This window comes from Athene cunicularia (genome assembly GCF_003259725.1).
Source record: "Athene cunicularia isolate RWA chromosome 9 unlocalized genomic scaffold, athCun1 chr9_part1, whole genome shotgun sequence".
In the NCBI taxonomy this organism is placed as follows: Eukaryota; Metazoa; Chordata; class Aves; order Strigiformes; family Strigidae; genus Athene; species Athene cunicularia.
Window position 1 is genome coordinate 1,155,119 of NW_020799110.1, and position 20,461 is coordinate 1,175,579.

General features: G+C 39.1%; 1 protein-coding gene across 1 annotated transcript; it reads right to left on the reverse strand.

Annotated features, from left to right (window-relative positions):
- Nucleotides 1–426: 426 nt before the first annotated feature.
- DHX36 (DEAH-box helicase 36) lies at nt 427–20,122 on the reverse strand. The gene is made up of 24 exons (XM_026854569.1): nt 20,005–20,122; nt 19,037–19,235; nt 18,302–18,340; nt 16,962–17,132; nt 16,011–16,090; nt 14,985–15,059; nt 14,681–14,847; nt 14,034–14,115; nt 13,417–13,557; nt 12,285–12,387; nt 10,663–10,750; nt 9,721–9,776; nt 9,550–9,614; nt 8,902–9,045; nt 8,170–8,287; nt 7,429–7,527; nt 6,295–6,468; nt 5,908–5,994; nt 5,187–5,270; nt 4,990–5,089; nt 4,813–4,903; nt 3,079–3,199; nt 2,350–2,502; nt 427–1,368 (listed from the first exon to the last, which is right to left on the reverse strand). The coding sequence occupies exons 1-24, from the start codon at nt 20,109–20,111 to the stop codon at nt 1,183–1,185; spliced, it is 2,730 nt and encodes a 909-aa protein (XP_026710370.1). The 5' UTR covers nt 20,112–20,122; the 3' UTR covers nt 427–1,182.
- Nucleotides 20,123–20,461: the final 339 nt, after the last annotated feature.

Below are 20,461 nucleotides of genomic sequence, written 5' to 3' on the forward strand. Positions count from 1 at the left end.
TGGATTTTTTTTTTTTTTTTTGCAAGGCACAAGAAACAAAACCCAACTCCCAAGAAGGGAGAAGGGGTTACATTTCCAGAAAGCAAAAAGTGATACGCAAGAGCTCTGCTCCTCTCAGGGATAAAAATCTAGAAATAACCACAGCTACGGCTGCAAAATGCAGGTGAAAGTGCTGCCGAGTAACCTGCCAGCACTTTTCAGTGCCTTGTTAAACACCCATCCTCGGTTTTAGCTCCATCTCCTGCCCCTGGTGCCAGCAGCAAGGAACAGAGACCAACCCCAAATCCAGTGTCGGGAGTTAAAGGAAACAGCAGTTTGATCAAAACAGTATTTCTCAAAACGAGTCACCCTACTCGAAATCCTGAACAAATGTTGTTACATACCTGGAAGCACTCAGAACAGAATGACTTTCAAAACATTAAGAACTAAGAACAGATGAAATAACACTTCAAAGAAGAGACTTTTAATGTAATACTATAACCCATACATGGACTGTTTTTAAAAAAGAAAATTAGAATGCAATGAAACCTTAAAGTGTATTCCACCACGACTTTTACCTAACCATGTTTCCTGTAACATGAAATTTTAGTCAGTACTGATGACGGACGGGCACATAAAGTGAAGAAAGATTAATTTAATGGGATGAAAGGCAGAAGAGGAGAGTATTTCTGAAGATTGTTTCCTCCCACAGTACAAATTTAACAAGTGTTTTCAAGTTTAGTTTAATTAAGCTATAATTACCTTCTGTGGAAGTGTTGGTGAGAAGACTGCTGCACAGCTGGAATAACAAAGTAAATTACTCACCGCCCCCAATTAAAAAAAAGTCTTCTGAGATGTTTCTACCAATAGCAAGAACATTTTAAGTATTATTAAGCAGTATTTTAGCAGGTTTTTAAAATAGCTGTTACCTGATGGGTAAAAAAAAAAAAAGCTACAGCAGGACAAGAACCATACATCATCTAACATTGCTAGCATTGCAGTTTCTCTTATTTAAAAGGCTACACTGAACACAGAATACCATGCATATACAGATATTACCAACTATTTTGAAATAACACCGCTCTTCAGTATGAGGGAATTACCAGCTTACCCTAAAAAAGTTTTTCTGCTAGCTAAATAAATGCTATAAAAAAAACAAAAAAAGGGGAATATGTTGGCTTTATCAATACAGATGAAAGTGTGTCAACTATAGCGTTCACTCTGGAATCGTGGAGCATAGTTTCTCGCACTTTCATTCTCCTGTGTTGTAATTAAGTCTATAATAGCTGTCAGTACCGCTGTATCCCTGGATTTAGTATCATTCCAGTCCACGGGATGTGGGTTTTCTATTTTTTCTTGTAGAAGATCATCGAGCTCTTGTCTTAAGTTCTATAAGGAGTTTGTTAGAATGAAGAAAAAAAACAAAAAGAAAGAGACAGGCAATTAGAGCAACACACAACATTACTACAGTAATTTCAAATCCCCTGGGCCCTTTGCTCTCCTAACCTTTACACCTGCTGTTCTCCTGGCAGTTCATGTCAACATTGCTATCTTCAGGATGAAAAGCTGCTTCTCAAAAACCAGCAGTTTTACCCTTTGTGACAGATGAACATCTCTGCATGTGATGGCCTTTAACAGCTTATACATCCATTAACTATTTCAGGATTAGAATTTTTAGGTTTAAAAAAATATGATTTCTAGGATCTAATATCAAACAGAGCTGTATTGAGCTCCTCCTTCCACTGGAAGTTATTACTGCCAGCTGAGGTGCCCCATCCTCGTGTTTCCATACCCACGAGGACATTTCACGGACTGATCAAGTGATCCTACAGCTTTTGCTGTGGAAAACTAGAGATTAAGCTCTTCAAATCTCACACAGTAAGACATGTTCATAAATCCTTTAAATCCACTCTATGACCCTTCTCTGAAAGTTTCTACAGGTTTTCAATATCCCCATGAATTTTTCAGAACAAGAACATCACGGGCACATTCCTGATGCCCCAACAGGCAAACCGCCTCATTAGTCAGGCCACTGCACCGGAAACAGAAAAATAAACAAACCCGAGAGCCTGCTCCTGAGGCCAAACATAAGGGAGTACATCACTGTTTACTTCCACCAGCCTACTGTGTCATACAGACTGTTCAGAATGTTATTTTTACTACTATGTTTTAATTTGCATTCATCTACACACCTTCAGATCTCTCGTTTACTTTGTGTACTTGGAGCGCTTACTGGCAGTACATTTAAAGCATTATTCCCCCCCTATAGGGTACATCAGCGGGTACACAGAACTATCGAATAAAGCTATCTCTAAGAAGAATCAGCATTACAGTAAGTCTTCCATATACATTCTTATCAAACATAGTCACCTTAACTAAGTGTGCTATTCTTGCTGGAGACTGGAAAACAATCCATTCATCCACAGCGATGGTATCCTGATCCTTATCCTTCTGAATGGATATATCTCCTCCGAAGAACAGGAGACAGTATGGAGACACCTCTGTACAATCATACAAGTAAATCTGCAAGATGATAAAAGTGCCCAGTCACCCTCCAGGACATCTTAAGTGACATCAGTAACCCTTAATGAAACTCAGAGCAGAATTGCAGAAGATCGTTATTCAGAGACATGCATAAATTTGCAAGACATATATATGAAGCAACTCGCTTGGAAAAGTTACATGAAATCAGATTAAACAGGAGTAAACACAGTCCCAAATACAGTCCTTCACACAAAGTGGTGAAATCAAACCAACTACCCCATAACAGAGGGGGGGAAAAAAAAGTTTCATCTTATTCAGAAGTGTTACACTGGATTGAAATGACAAAGAAGAGTTACACCTGCTATTGCCAGAACCTTAAAAAAACCCAACCCCCCCCCACCCAAAAAATCCCAACCACAAAATCCCACAAGTCAGTTATTTGTGGAACAATAACCCCATTATCACAACGAGCACAATCTGATGGCACGTAGAAGCAAGGACCCAAGACAGGAAGGCTTCAAAACAAAGGCACTGTTCACATCCCCTTTGAACCTCTATCCAACCTTACTAGAGAGCTGCAAAAACAAATTACACGAATATAAACCCTTCACATACACTGCTAGTTCTCATCTTCAAATGGTACACGAGCCAGTTATAATGGAACTCTGTTTCTTCCACGTTAACTGATTTAGGATGAATATTAACTGTTCCATCTGTCTTGGTGCAAACTTTCACCCTTAAAAGAAAAAAAAAAAGTTTTATTTTAGAATTGAAATAAGATCTTGAAAGTTCAGCACAATCATGTCCCAAGTTAAAAAAAAACCAAACCAATTCTCTCCTAGCATACTAAACTCTGAGAGTACAAGGACGTTGGAAGGAACTTTAACTGCTTTCCCAAAGGATTACAACTGAACCCACGGTATGGATTTTTAGATACATCTCCCTCTACATTCAAGAACTTTGAATTCCTTGTCAAATTTACCCCTTTAGATTCTGTGATACCCTCCAGTAGGAAAAACAAATGCCATTCTTTTTCCAAATGAAGGACTCGGTTACTGAATTTGGTTACATAAGCCAAGTTTCAAGCAATTTCTTGGAAGAACCACATAAGGAACTTATCTGAATTTCTCCTTTCTCAGCGTTAAGCAGTGTCAGTGTGAAACAAGGGACTAGCTATGCCACTGTCAGCCAGTCTGGAGCGGGGTACCTCGGGCTGTACCACGTGCCTTTGAGCAAATCTGACTCAGGCGGTAACACTGAACTGCTTTGGTTATGCCTACCACCCAAACCCACACCTCCCTCCCAACATGATAATGCTGTCAGGCAATAAAAAGCAGGAAGCAAGCCCAGTATGCACGAAGCACAACTGTTCTCCTCCTTCCCACGTTTCAGAGATGCAATTCTCTGGGTGTGGACCTGCGCGCAGAAGTATTTTGCAAAGGGCAGAGTTCAGTGTTTTGAAACAGAAACAGCAGGTAGGAGAGGCCCTTCAGCCAAGGGGTTAGCGTAACAAATCTCTTGCTTAATGGAACACAAAACTGAGCCTTCCTGGGCAGCTGGCTTACACCGAGCTCCACCCTGCGGCAAATGTGCAGCAACGCAGTGACCTCCAGCAGGTCTGTAAACCTCTGCATCCTTTGGGCAACCCCGGCACACCGGGCTGGGTTTAAAAGGGAGCATTAATTGACTAGCAGCATCAGCTATAGGTGGGTTTAAATCACACAATCTAAAGTATAATTTTGACTACCTGTTCTTACTCCTTTCACAGAAATAATCACTTGGGGGTGGTGGTGTTTGTTGTTTTCTAGTTATAGGCATATTAATTTCATTTGAATTTCATTTTCATTTTCATTTGAAGTTGACTGAAATGTTCAACCATTCATTCTGCCCTAAATCACATCCAGAAAGAAGGATATCTATATTCTGATGTGTGCACTGTTACTGTGTGTAACAGTTACTAAGAAGAAACAGTCTGATAAGAAGTGATAAATCAGACCAGAATTTCTGGCTCTATCATGCCAAGTAGTAAGAACGGACAGGCTCCAACTGCTGCCGTAGGCCAAAGGTGCTGGCAGCACTCCTTTAGCAGCAGCCTTACTGATATATTGTAACACTGTTCATGACATAAGGGCACATGAATTATTTCAGACCAGCAAGTATCCAAACATTAAACAAAATGAAGGACAACCATCCCATGCTCCCATCTACCCTTCTCAAATGAAGTAACCCACATCCACAACTTGAGCTGGAACAGATTCATTCATGCACTCAAGCCCTTGCTTCACCTTGTCAAACCACCTAATGTAGAAAACACCTCAAATACAAACTGACATTAAATCAAACCCTTACATTTTTCTCTTTTTGCTGAAGCTTGGCCGGATCTTTGCAACTTTTGGGTATAAGCCAGCACAGATGACCGCTTTCAGCAGCTTCTCATTATCTGCAGAAGACAGCAGAGTAAATAACGCAGCTCTGCAAACTGAGATTTCAGTTATTAGAAATTCTTCAATTCCTTCCACTGTTTACCTGAGTTGGTATTAGATTTGGGATCCTTGGGGTCTCTGCTATTCACAAATCCAGCTGCCAGGAGATGCTCAGCAAACTGTCCTTTCATGTTATGCAGCATCTAGGAAACCACAAAAATTGGCCCAGAGTGATGCTGTGTCAAAAGGCCCCTTCTCCCCACAGACATGATCCTCCCTTTTAAATTGCCAGGATACTACCTGGAGAGTATTTGAAGACAGGAAATACTCCCAGCAATAGTCCTTCTCCGTTCTGAAACCACGACGGCGAGTCTCTTCCCAGCCCTAAAAATTAAAACGTAGTTCAAAGGCATTGGTAAGTGAACACATACTAAAAAATTAAGGACAGAAAAAACTGTAGGTCAACAATTAACGTAATTACATTTTCCTCTACAAGACAGAAAGTAAATCCTTTGACTTCTCTATGTCTATGTGGCACAGAGTAGAAAAACACAACTTCACATTTCAAATCAAAAACTTCCTTCTGCCACGGCGAGGAGTGAAATCTAGCTGAGTTCGCCAGACCTTCATTTGTTATTAACAGCTTTTGGTGGAAACTGCATTCCAGGGCATTTATTTCCTTCTCACCCCAACACTACACAGTTAAATCTCTAGCACTTTTGAAGTCAGCTTCAGCCTCCTGTGGAGGCCAGGAGGACTAGAATGAATGACTTCAGCAAGGTAACTATAACATTTTGTTTCCTCCGTCTCTTTCACAGACTTATCCAGAAGAAATCAGGTTACTGAGTCTGAAGACAAGATTTCTCAATACTAGAACGGTGAAAATGGATTTGGTTTTGTTTCTGGAGAAGCCAAGAAAGAAATACTACAGAGCATAAACCAATCAGGTTTTTTCCTTAGGATAAACCATATTACCAAAATTAAACTTGCAGAAAAAAACCCCACATTAAAACATGCCTACCGTGAAAGCATTCACCACAGTCAGGTGATCGCTTTTAGTGTTCTTCGACAGTTCCTTTCTTCTTGCATCTGCTACTTTCTCTTTGCCCTAAGAATAATTAGAACCTATAAAATATTCATGACTGACATGACAATTCTCTTTCCTAATTAAAGTACATATATACAGCAATACTTTGTATACAACATACATGAAAATTAAAGCTACTTCCAATATTCTGTAGGCAAAGACAATACTTCATAGCATGTGAAAGCAATCTTTTACTAATAACAATGTAACGAACATGCAAATAAGATTACAGGGGTTCTAAACTATAGCATCTCAGTAAGTCCCAATGTCCTTCTGAGATTCTTAAAATCTTATATGCAATCCTCCTCTTAGAAACTTTACCAGAGGAATGACAAAAGGGTCTTTGAAGCTGAGGCTAGCTGCAATTGTGAGCACTGGATCCAAGCAACAGAACAAAGCTCCGAAGAGGATCATTTTTCCAATATGTGGTTCAACCGGTAACCGTGCTAAATGGACACCCAGTGGAGTCAGTTCTTCCTGTCTGTCCAAAGCATTCTGTCAGAAGGAGGAAAAACAGAAAGAATAAACACAGTATTTGAAATGGGGAGGATTTCCTTGAAATAGCCTCTAGCATACCAAGAGAACAAAGGAAAGCGTATGGGCCGGAGCAGGCAGCTGGCTGAGATCAGGCAAGTTATGGAGAAAGTGAAGTGTTCAATTTGATCTGAGGAATCAGCAGCTGCCTTTAACTGTGTTCCAAGTGATTTACTAGGGCTCAGTGTCTTTCTGGACAAAAGTATGAAGAATTATCAACACTTTAGTGTCTTCCTATTCTCATCAAGCTTATTTTTAGACTTGTATCTCACCCTCAATAACACCTGTTTTTATTTACTCTACCCTTTGCTACTATACAGCACTGCCACAGAACACCAAGCGTACAGCTGAACTTTACCTAAGCCTCTACAGAATCATGCCATCAGTCTAAATACTGCCCTTCATCTAAATCAGATGTTTCCACTTACTGCTACAACTGATTTATACAAATAATATTAGGGCAAGAAGTCAGCGGCACAAATATGTCATCAGTCTCTCCTTCCCCAGATCCAAAGGGGCAATGATATACAAGAACTTTCTCTTTATTTGCCCACAGAATAAGTATCTCCAACTCGTCACTGACCCGCCTGGGGTAGGAAGGCTGGTGGATGCAGCTCTGAGCAGGGTGGTACAGCAGCAGTCAGTTAGATAAGAATCTGTAGGGAACTTAAATGCAAAGTGCATGTACATGTTTTGAGTAATTTAAAGAGTTCCTCAGGAACTATCTAAGCAGCCCATAAACACCATGTGTTACGTGAAATTATTTTCTCTGGTCAGCGTGGATATATAAAGGGTTTGCACAACACAAGAAGATGTCACAAGCGTCAAGACCTGTAAAATCAGAACTGCTGGATAAGAAACAGCGCAGTCACATCTTTCTGAACAGATTTTTCCTCACATGTACATTATGTGATACTTTACCAGCTCCATCAGGTGATTTATGGCCAACATTACAGCGTCACGAGATGGGGGATCCATTAGTTTGCTCAGAAAATAAGCAATTCCACCAAGCTTTAGAATCTGAAAAACAAACAACAAAAACCTATCGCAACTGGAGAAAGACAGCTTCTTAAAATTAGCAGTGACCACACTAATTAAAAAAAAGTGTGAATAACTCACAGCTTGAGTTAAAATCTCACTCATTAAGAACTAAGGACAAAAATAAAAATGCATTAATGATGAAATCTGAAACATAAGGCTCTACCCTTCATGCAGTATGCGTACACAGTATTCCTTATGCATACAGAAGGAATTCAATACAAACTGCCAAAAAGGAAACTCACATCAGTTCTAAAACTATTTTTAGTGAAATTCTTTGAAGACAACACATCCCTTGATTCACTGGCATTCTCACTGAAGCTTCTCAGGTTGAATGATATTCGGGTGGAAAGGGAGGGAAGCACAATCCAAGTTTTGTTAATTTTGTTCAGCTTTTACTTACAGCAGACAACCCTATTTTTCCTGGGCTTGATGCATCTAGAGACAAGTACGCATTTTGCAAAAAGTTGCTGCAATTCTTAGCTAAATATATTGTACTCCTGGTGTAACAGAATTTTGACTCGAAGACAACCCTAGGATCACAGTTACATTAACTTCATCTCTCAACCTCTTATTCCAGTGGAAACATAGATAATAAATAGGTCTGAAGATCCGTATGTTTACCTTGATCTGTAAACAGAGTTCTTCCAAGGGTGTCCTCAGGATCTCTGGTAACTGATAGTCATCTAGAAGGCTAGCACGTAGTCCATTGTATAGATGATAACAGTGGCCTGGCTGAACTCTGGAATTATTTAAACAAACAATTGTAATTTTTTTTCCTATGACATTGTGACGTTATGACTGCGTGTATTTATAGACAACTTGTAAAAGCCATTTCAGCCTTCTGAAACACAAACCCCTCAAGAGGAGGAAGGCATGCAGAACACAGAAACCGCCTATCAACTCCTCAAAAGGAGTAACGAGAGGCCAGAGAAGAAATGTAAGCCTGAACAAGAAAGAAAATATTCCACAAGGTATTTTGAGAGGGAGTGAAAATTTTTGAAAAAATTGGTATATAGCTAAGTGCTATTAATTTGTAGGCAATTTTCACTTTAATGTATTACAGCCTTGTAAGTCAGGTGTGAAGGCAAATACTACCAACAAAAATTAAAAAGAAAATGCAGGACGACTTCTTCCACCAGAAGGAGGGAAACTCTCGAGGTAAATGCAGCAGGAGTTGACTCAGTTTCCTAGAAAGACAAAGCAGCCATTCTTCCCACAAGAACAGGAGACATTGTGCCAGCTCTGCTCCCGAACACAGGAATGACAAAGGTAGGCTCTTCAGCACACAAGCACTTCAAGACTGACAGAAATTTGACAACACAAAACTTTTCCAGCAATCCCCTTTATTCTTACCTTCCTGCTCGACCTTTCCTCTGCTTGGCGTTAGCTTTGCTAACCCACTCTGCTGCCATTGTGCTAATGTTGTTCTGTGTGTCAAAGTGAGTCTCTTTTATTTTTCCACCATCTATAACGAACACGACGTCATCTATTGTAATGCTGTTTAAAACAAGAGAAAAAAAACCTGCAACTCTTCATCTATGCCAGCTTGACCTAGGATTTGAAAGGGGTTTAAGCCTCTCTAACCCCTGCCAAACTGTGAGCCAACAATAAATAAAAAACTGTGTTTGGAATTTCATCAAGAATTATGTTACTAAGCAGTTCAAGAAAGAGCTTGATTTATCCTCCCAGGTCTGGCAAAGGTCACCACGTGAGGTTATGAAGTGTGCAGAGAGGACAGGCAGCTCAGATTTATCATGTACAACAAAGGCGAGTCATTACAGTAACATCCATGCTTTAACTGTTTAAAACAATTGAAGGAAAGGTCCTGTTTAGTCTATAAACATTTCTAAAGATAGTGTTATAAATGAATGGTACAAACATATTTTTGGAAACATTAAACAGGTTTATACTTTAAATCATCACTTTCTTTTAGTTTGTTAAACGTATAGCTTTTTGTGTGTGTGTGTTTGTTTCCCCCGCTCTGTATAGCTAGCCATTTACCTAGTCTCTGCAATGTTGGTAGCAATCACGATTTTCCTTACTCCTGGTGGGGTCTTCTTAAAAACCTGTAATTATCCACGGCCCATTTATATGTTTGCCAAAACCAAACATATGCTTAATAATACTTTTTCTTTTGTAATTGTGAAATATTACAAGAAAAGAAAAGCATACCTGAGTCTGGTTAACAGTAGGCATCAATGAATGTAAAGGTATGATAATAAACCTATCTGAAAATTAAAAAATCAGTAAAAGATACCGTGTAAGCACAGAAACTTTAATTTTACAGGAAAAAATCAACTATGTGGAATAGAGAAGATACGATGCAACTAAGTCTGCTCTTTCTTATTCTGAATTCACAGGTATATGTATCATACTGACAAATTCTAAAGCAAAAAGGTATAAAGGATTTTTTTTTTATTATGCTATGACAACTTGACAAGTTTAAGAAAATATATGAAGTTATATACAGTAAATCATATTCCATTTTTAAATTCTGAAATTATTTAATAATTGCTCAGGCTTATTAAACTGACACTCTCCTCAATCTTTCAGTAAATTGAAGTTCTTTATCTCCAGAATGTACCCAACATGAACTGTAAAACAACTGTTTGTATAGCCAAGAGCAGTTAGACAAGTTAGATGAAAATACAAGTTATGCAAAGAGGACAAATTAAAGTGTACCAGATAGGCAGAGAGTATTTTAGCATCCCATTAAAAAAGCTTCCAGGAACAAACAGGATTTAAAAGAACTATCAGCAAAGCAGTAAAAGCAGTAGACAGAAGCTGCTGAAGAATCAAGGAAAGAGGAAATGAACACAGAATGAAGGAGTTTAGTTTCGGATGGAAGTTATCATAGCTACAAGAAAGGTCAAAAGGGAAAAGGTGCAGATCGAGATTCTTTTTCAGATTGTTCACTTCTACACTGAGGAAAGTAAGTTATTACTGTTAGCAGACAGCAGGTACCATAGAAATGCAAAAAATGCTGAACACACCGTGATCACTTTGAGATGCAAGAAAAAAAAAATCCAATGCAATAGCAGCCATCACATGCAAAAATTAGGAGTTTGCCATGAATGCTACTGCTACAATTCCCATGTAAAATTTTGGTTTTACCTGACTTAAACATGACTTGTGACATCAAGAGGTCATGCAAAGTGCTAATGTTGTCCCAGCCTGGAAGAAACACGAGAATTGCACCATCCTAAATATAAAAGAGGGAGTGAAGGGAAAAGAGGTTAGAGCAAATCACACGCTATGCAAACAACCAGCTACTGGCACACTAACACCTGTATGTTGGATATGGGATACTTGAAGCCTCACTGACTCAAATTTGGAACAACATTTAAGACTGTTTTGTAAAAGAGTTAGCTACATGTGTTTATCTAAATAAAACTTGATTTTAAAACACTACAGGGGAAAAGTGTTTAAACAGTCATGTCAACACTACAAGAATTTGAGCTGCAAACAAAACAGGAACTAGTGTATAACTTTCAACACAGGAAGAACAAAATAAGAAACAGCAGCTCATCTTTGTTATCCACAGCTTAAATGATCGATCAACTGATATATTAAATTAGTTGATATTTTTAATAATCATAATTGTCTTTAAGGAATCAGCCAAGGTGTCAGCTCTTCCACAGATGTTTTTGAACACAAATATATAACTTCAGGTTATGACAACCTACATACACTTTACCTATGGTAACAGACGTTACTCTTACTTCACATTCATCACTGCTTCAGGCACAGGATCCTTCTGACATTAACATTCTGCTAACATTATTACTAAATAACAAGGTGAAGCACATTTGGAGATAACACATCTGTATTAACTACTCATCTCGACAAACTGAAAGCTCCTAGCTGTGTGTTTGGTAAATGTGACTAGACTTTTGCTAGGCTGTACAAACATTCAGCCTTCAGAGCATCTAAGTCATATTTAGATGGCAGGCAGAAAAACCATTAAAGCCAACTGCCCCATGTAGGGGCAGTGAACATCAACTCTACATATGGCTCTTGCCCCCTCCCTCCCACTGCCGAGGAAATAAAAACAGAGGTTTAGTCAGACTAAAGTGGTTTTCAGACAGTTTTCTACAGCTGTTGTCACAAAATGCAACTTTTACCACAGGCTACAAAGAATACTACCTTTGACACACACAGTGTCACAGAAAGAACTAAAAGTTTAATTTGCAATGCTATTACTTTCCATCAAATAACTAAGGTGTATAATTAATTTGAAAGCCTATTTAAAAGCTCACCCAGAAGAAAAAAAATGCAGCAATCTGAACCAAAATGGCACCCAAACCTTCAGGTATCTATCCCATTTTATTAACGAGACAGTAAAAGAATCCAGGCTCTTTTTCCCCTTACTCAAAAGGGACATAAATGAGCATATCACTGTAACTCTAAGTTTTCCAAGTTTCTTTTGTATGTAGCTCTGACTAACACCCCCAACCCCTATTCAAGAAAACGCCTGGATGTGGGCTCCCCTTTAAATATGGATTCTGCCCCATCATTTCGATAAAGGCTGTAACTAAGCACATTCTAAATTCAGGGCTTAAATAGTAATTAGGTATTTAAAGCTGTTAGATTACTTCTCAGAAGAGCAAAACAAAAAAATTCTTCTTCTTTCTATCTGTATAAGCCAAAATAACTATCAGCTTAACCAACTAGTGGCAACAGCCACTGACAACAACTCAGCCATTAAAAAGTGATGATAGGAAAGAGAAGCATACCTCTTCTTCCAAAACGATGTGTCTGATAAGTGCTGCTATAAGGTCAAGGTCGACCTTGTCATCGTCCATCATTTCCAAGGCATCTATAGTACCTGCTGAATACCTACGGGCATCGATAGCGTGTGATTAGTAACTTGTTAACACACACATCGCGTGCTCATGTCTCTGCTGTGAGGCTCTGCAGTCACACACCCGTGTAACCCAGGACCAACCTCTTTGTCTGTTCAATGACTGCACCTCCAGCACACTCTCGAGACTTAGTTTAGTGTGATCAGTGCCAGTTTACAACAGTAAGCTTAAGAATGACCATGTTAGGACTGAACTGCACTTGGCACACCCACGTGAGCTCTCTGCTCCTCAGGGATTAGGTAGGATCTAAACAGAGTTGACCCTTCCAATTAGCTGGCTCTCAGCGGTGCAGGAGGCACCCAGCCCCGGGACGTCAACGCTCCCACTGTGGAAGAACCGACAACTGGTACAAAAGAGGTGGTGGGAAAGGGAAGGAGGGGTACAAATGGGATGAGCAAAGCATGGGATACAGCAGAGATACAGCACTGAGGACTTTTCCCTTAGAAAAGGGAGATAAAACTCAGTCAACTGCCATATCATTACCAAGCTGGATATATAGACGGTCCCAAAATGCAGAGGACAAGGCAGGAGATAAACGGGAAGATGCTGTTCGAAACAAATCAGCCAGGCTATCCAATTAATCAGCTTATCCAGATTACCAACATAGTCAAATACTGGCAATCAAAAGAACAGTTTTAAGTGGACAATCTCTACTAGGTGCTCAAGAGGCAAAATTGTTCAGCTTGGTTTAAAACTGCTCTAGAAGAATATTAAAATATTCTGAGAAAAAGACTGTGGTGTGTTTTTTTCAATAGCAAGTGACTCGACAACTCTGAGTTCTCTTAGAGTTTGCAGACGCAAAGGAAGCGAGTGCTCTGTGATGACTGTAAAGCACTTCACTGGTTGCCAGCCAAGTGTACTGACAATTCCACCGTTACTGTTTTCCACAGCAGGGACTATCACATCATTAATACAAGCACAGTAAAAGAATACCGCACTAATTTATGTTTCTCATTTAACAAGTGTCCAAAAACTTAACACAAAAGACCAACTTGAGAACAACCTGCCCCGCAGCTGCCTCAGATAGTCTGGCCACCGTTCCCTGTAGATTTCCTCTTTTTCTTCTTTTTCTGGTCTGCTCACATGCCCTTGCATGAAGCCTTTCTTCCACCGTGGCCGACGGTCTGTGTTTTCTGGAGTATACCTTTCAATTTAAATAATAAACGTCATTAAACTTTGAAACTCAAGCCAGCTGCATAGTACTTTTTCAACCTACGGAAAATATGCCACGCTTTAGCTATTCCATGTAAATTAGATTCTTAAATTTCTCTTCTGAATGAAATATTACTTATAAAAATTGGTACTATCTCTAGTAAACATGAAAAGGAAAAAAACCCAGCTCTGAACAAACAGAAAGACTAGTCCGATTTAGTACCCTGAAAACTCACCGTATCGGCAGACAGACAAGGGTGTTTTTTCCTCCTCAAGCCAACACTTTCAGGTAGCTGTGTGCCATTTTCAATTACTGTAAAAGCTACTGCACTTCCCTTGGAAAGATTTCCATTGAAAGACATGGCTAATTCTTCCACAGGTTATTTATTCCAAGACACTATTTGGAAAGACATACTAAGTAAAAACCCCCAAAATACTCTCCATAATGGGTCCAGAAAATACACTTACCTCAACTTCTCAATTACATCTTCAAGAAGATACTCCACCACAGGGAAAGTGAACCCAGGTATGTGAATCATCGGGCAATTATCTGTTGAGGAAGGCATGGCAATTAAAACACCATCATGAAATAAGAGGAAATAAACATTCTTCACTCTTCCTGCAATAGAGTTGCCAAGTCTATAGGGTTTTTCTGTTTATTTTGATAATTCTCAAGGAAGACATCAAGTTCAATTCCAAATAATTGCGAAACAACAAAAAGCATAGGTAGCAAGCAGTATATTGTTCTCCAGCATGTTCATCTGGTTCCAGCTACAGGATAAAGCTGGAAGACTAAAGAGCTAAAGGCTTCAATCTGCTTGCCCACTCACACCAAGACTTCTATAATAAGGTAAATATTAGTAAATATTTCATATGAAAACACTCTGGAGACACTGTTTCCACAATTTGTCTGAAAAGCAAATACAGAAGCAACACATGCACATGATGAGATAAAACCAAGGGAATCAGCATCTCTAGCAGCTGGCAACTATTTGTAGAATTAAAGTCATTACCTCTTTTGATAAAAATCCATCCTAAAATTTAAGAACTGTATTATACTGTAGAAGCCTAAATTACTTAAAGAGGAACATTCGCAAGAAGTGTATTTCACCTACCAAAATAATCCGAAAACTTCTCTGCATTTAAAGTAGCACTCATTAGTATTACTTTCAGATCCAGACGAATATTCAAAAGGTCTTTAATAATGCTCATTAAAACATCCGACTGAAGATTTCTTTCATGAATTTCATCAAGGACTACGTGACTAATGCTGGACAAGTGCCTAAAACAGAAGATCAGGAAGTTAAACATTTGTTTTGAGCAAAATCAAAAAACCCAGAGCTGAGACTGTTAGAAACAGCTCAGTAGTCAAGTCATTTCATAATTGTATCCTGTTTCTTATTAAATAAGAAAACTTACTTATCTGACTGGAGCCACTGTAGGACAATTCCTGTGGTACAGTATAAAATTGAACCTTGTCTCCTTGGTAACCGACTGAAAGACACAGATTAAGAATTCCTCAGTTCTCTTCTGTATTTTACAAAGTGCTTTAAAAGCTTAAAATCAAAATGCAGATAGCCATTACAGACATTACGAAGTAAGCTTTGCTCTCCAACTTGCTCACTTCCAGTTCAACTGGAGGAACAAGGCATCGGGCCACAGTTGCAGTATTTTTGTTGATGAACTGCAGACATCATTTTCCACCACTTGCACATTTATCCGCTGACCCTAAATTCTTGCGGCTATCTAAGCTAAGCATAGACCACAGCTAAATAAATATAGAGCGGTATAACATTCTTGATTAAATAGTAAAGAAAAATATAAATGAGATTCTATAAACTCAAATTAAAATGAGGAAGGGACCAAGCTATCATCTCTCACCAGCAGTTTTTCTTCAGTGATAACAGAGTCCATAATTTGCTGGTAACATTTTTTTTTAAATTTCAGATGACTCCAAATGTAACACCTTTGCTCTATGGCACTAGGTCCACAAATTTTGTCAACGCACCTAACTATTACCTGAGCGCAGTGGGATTACTCAAGTGTAGCAAATACAGAGTTTTCCACAGAAATATGGCTTACAGCATTCTATCCTTTAGCATTCCCGTTTTTCCTTGAAATGCATGGATTAGGGACATCTGTTTTAGTTCTATCTATAGCAGAACCTTTTAGAAGAGCTGAGAAAAGGACCTACTAGAGAAAGTACACTTGGTGCTAGCCACCGTTACACACTGCATAAAATATAATAATAGTATTCAAACTTTTTGCTGAATTTCAAAAACCTTCTTCCCTGCACCAGCTACTCACATGAACTCCTCTTGGAAAAAATAGCAGAATGAAAGCAGCCATCTATGTTAAGAACTACTTTTCACATTTTCTTGCCTCAGTAACAATAGATACTACTGCCCATGAATGCACAAAAACTGCCAAGGGAGCCTCTCTTACCTCTGTAGACGAATTTGATATCCTGTACTCTTGCCATTACCGCATGCTTCTGCCCTTTCAGCAGCAACTCTCTCAGCCACCTTAAAAAAATAAAATCAAAACGGTGCATTAAGGAAAACTTTCAAAAAAATCCCACAAGGCTGTTCTATGATGTAGCTACTCACCAGCAGGAAAAACTTAGAACCAAGATGATAAACAACAAAGAAACACCCTGAAAAACCGTTTTTTCACCTCCATTGACAACAGTGTTTCCCGTCAGTAACCCAGGAAATATTTTAAAGGAAGACAACCATTTAGGCATTAGCAAAACACTCACCCTTTCAGAACGGCAAGCTTTTCCTCACGGGAAGTAAGGTTCTATAACCGTTTCACACTTAACTATCAAGAAGAATAATTACTGTGCACTTAAAAGCCAAATGCTTTCTGGCTCATTAATACACCTCTAAAGGGCCTGACACCACATTAGCGTTTACCTTAATTCACATTTGCACTGCCCAAATCCATTAAAATCACAGATATAAACCATGATTAAATTCAGGGAAATTCTATTAAAGACCAAAACTTACAAAATATCAAATTAGTGTATATCAACAAAACTGCTGTTTGCAATAGAATCTAAGACGACTGGAAAGGAACACACAAAAAGCCACCTTTACTGTCCCCTGCAGGCTGAAAGCTTCTGTTGAGCTTTAAATTTAGTAGGAGCAGATGTGATGGCAGAGCAGTTTCCTTCAGAGGTGTGCAGTGCCTATCTGGTTGTTTGGAATCTTGACTTCAAATAATCTAGCAAACTGTACGCTCAGTTCATAAGCCTGCCCATGGATCCTAGGCCCAGCAGGAAGTATATTTTCATACAATGATTCCATGTAAGGCAGTAATTTTTGCTCAGATTTATTGGGAAAAAAATAATCACAAGAAATAAGTTAGTCAGTTTGTCAAAGTGGCACTTACAGAGATAGCACTGATCCTCCTGGGCTGGGTACAAACAATCCTGCACGTAGACCCCTTCCCTCGCTCTATGTAATCATCCAGGATGAACTGTGTCACTTGGGTTGTCTTCCCACAACCAGTTTCACCACTTATCACAGTTACTCGATTATTGTTTATAAGGTTTACAAGCTCCTGGTTCCAAACAAAGAGAAAACATTTATTGTATTATTGTTCAAAATAGATTTTAGAAGGATTTTGACAATTGTCCACTCCTGTGCAGTGCACTTAGAAGAAAGTGTCACAGCTAATAAACAGATACTCATCTGCTTCTCCTAATACTAATTTAAAAGAAAGTTAAGCTTAAACCACACAGAAGTAATTTCTGCACATTTACACTTCACACGTGTAAAGTTTAAAGCATATAAAATCTGATTAGTAGTTTTAAATACCTAAGATCCTGTATGAAAACAATATAAAGAACTAAAATGAAAGCCTAGAACACACTTTTAAACTTGTTTCCCTCCTACTTGCCTTCTGTATATCTCTGGCGACTGAAAACAAGCCTTTTCCCTGCTGGACTCCAAGGCTGCACTAACTGAGGATTTGCAGTGTAATATTTTAACACTTTTGATACTGACAGGCACAGATTTCTTACGCTCCCAGCCTCCACTCCCAATCCAAAGGATTGTAAAGGGCAGTGCTTGTTTTTTAAAATAGTTATACTAACAGGAAGGAACCTGCTATGACAAATACATTAGCTTTAGAAAGGAAGATCCCTAATCATTCACTGAACCTGCAAAAGAAAACATAACAGAATACCCAATTTCTCTTTCATACAGGCAACACCAAATGAAGAATTAACATCAATTAATATTAACCCTTCCTATCACTGCCATTATACTTTACTGGGAAACTAATGGCAGTAAGAGCCAGCAGTGCAACCGTTAAGTCTGTGATTAATAAAAGTTTAAATCGGCATTATATTCCATTCTAAATTGGGTAAATGTTCAGCAAATGGCCACAGGTTTATATATATAAGAAAAAAGCAAGCATGACAATTTACAGTGGTGAATTACAAAATCCAAGTAACTAGGAATGTTCTAGAAGTTTAACTGGCAGAGAAAGAGCAGACCTACACTTTTAAAAAGAAGTACTTAAATGTATCTACCATTCAATACCAATTCCATGAATAATGCTGCCCCAACTGCTGCTGCTGCCCACCAATACAACCGTACGTGGCCCCAGAGTAACTTCAGCCACGCGCCTTCATAAAAGGCAACAAAGGTTTCCTGTTAGTCCCACAACTGTTTTCTTCTATTTTACAACAGAAACTCATTCTTTCAAATTAAATACACATTTACCTGTCTCATCCCATATGAAGGGAGTTTCTCTCGGAATCTCTGGGGAAAAAGAAAACAACAGAGCATATCTTTAAACCCCTTTTCAACACTGAAGTAACGTACCAGATTTCATCCGTGATGTAGGGTAAACTGTGAAATAATGGGCCACACTGTTTGGCTAATAATTATATAAACACAGGCCCACTAAAAATAAGTTAATCCCATGCACATTTTCAGTTTCATTACATTTTACAAAATTATTTAAACCCAACAGTTCAGTACACGAAGAGGTACACTCATACAACTGCAAGAGCAGGGCCTTGCATCAAAGGGAGAACTGCCTGTTCACGGTAAAACTGTTTTATCTGACAAATTTATGTATGGCTACAAGAACAACATAAACTACTTTAGGAAGTAATTCCTTCAGAGCCCATTTTTGTGCTGTCAGTTTTAGACATAAATGGAGGGATGCGATTTGTTAAACAACAGACAGAAAACACCACCCATCCAAGCAATGCATAAGCTTAAAATTGGAGATTATGCAATCAGAAATTGTCATTGAAAGGCTGGTTTTTAATTGCCATCCTACCGACAGGTATGTGTTTTGCATATTCAAAAGACAATTTTTAGCCAAAGCAACATCATGACAACCTCTTAGTATATAAACTGCAAGAAGTCATGTTTTCAGGTTAATTATAAAAAAACCCAAACAAACACAACAAACAAAAGCTTTATACTTAACACATAGAAAAGTACCTGCATTTCAATATATCTAGGATCAGATTTCTTCTTTCTTAAGTCTTCTTTAAGTTGCTCATCTAAATCAGTATCCTGCTCATTTTTTTCAAAGAGATATTCCACATCCCGATCAAGAAATGTTTTTTCCAATACTGGTCTCTGTCTTACAGGAGCTTTTTCAGCATCTGGTTTCACTTTTGCAGGTTGTTCTGGAGGTCTGAAATAAGTGCAGGGAACAGAAACTTCAAAGATTATCCAAGATGTGCTCGGCCACCATGAAGAGTTCACTGAACTGATCCAGGCAAACCCTGTATCTGGTTTTGAGACACAACACCCCCAAGTTGCCTGACCATCAGCCAGGGGGCAAATTAAAGTGTGCAAATTACCAGCCATCAAAAATTTTACATCAGTATCTGTAAGTGTAACATGTTCTTCTGTATCAGATAAAAGTAACCAACAGAACATCTCCAGAGAATTACTGCATCACCCACCGTCACAACCACTGCCCTGGAGCTGGATCATTCAGAGACCCAAACACCCCATTTCAGTGGACCTGGACTGACACATGTGGCTGCCCATCTCACTGCTATTATTTAAAACCCTTTCAGTGTCAAGAATGGACCCTATTTCACAGAGGCTGAGAAAACATTCTAAGACTGGACAATAACTGACAACCAAAGGCAAATGCCACTCTGGAATAGTAATTCCAGAGGTGAGGGGAGCTTAAAAATTCCATGTATCTTCTCCAGTAGGCGTGGACATCAGTCACAGGATTTTATGACTTTAACGCTCCAAAATCAACAATAACCTGGCAGAGTTTTACAGCAGTGGTTACAACCGGTTCAGTATGACACTACATGTGGAAAAACCTGAGTGTATGCGTCGACCTAATTCACTCGCTAAATACAGATATTTTCTATCTTCCTGCCAGTTTGTGGGAAGTCTGTTTAACTTAAACAAAAGCATTATTAATTGTTTCTCTTTACCCTTCTTCATCCCCAGACCACCAGGACATGGCTTCTTGCTCTTTTTCATTTTTAGTTTGGACAGTATTCAACAGCTGCACAATTTGCTCTTCCCTGCGTTCATCCATACGCACAACAGCTCTCTAATAATAAAAAAAATAATAATTTTTATCAATATGCAATCAGCATATCTATAGAGATGACATTAACACTTAAATATCAAGCCAGTGAGACTTTAGCACGACCAGAAACTTCTGAGTCGCTCCTTACGAGTCATTTCCCCACACAGACACAAACACAGAAGGTTTAATAACCGTCCCCATCTCTGAGATAAGGCGCCGCCCGGCAAAACGGGCAGTGCGGAGGGGAGCGGGCCGGGGCTGGCGGGGCGCGGTGAGTCCGGCCTCTTCTGGCCACCCCGGCTGCTGCCGCGCCCGAAATTAAAGGGCTCGACCAGGCCAGAAGCCGCCCCGCGGCC

Excerpts from the sequence above, each read along its gene's own strand:
- DHX36 (XM_026854569.1), bottom strand. The coding sequence starts at position 20,111 with ATGGATGAACGCAGGGAAGAGCAAATTGTGCAGCTGTTGAATACTGTC. Across the intron at positions 13,558-14,033 it reads GATGTAATTGAGAAGTTGAG|GTATACTCCAGAAAACACAG; the intron begins GTAAGTGTATTT and ends TTAAATTGAAAG. Across the intron at positions 5,090-5,186 it reads TGTCTTCAAATACTCTCCAG|ATGCTGCATAACATGAAAGG; the intron begins GTAGTATCCTGG and ends GTGGTTTCCTAG.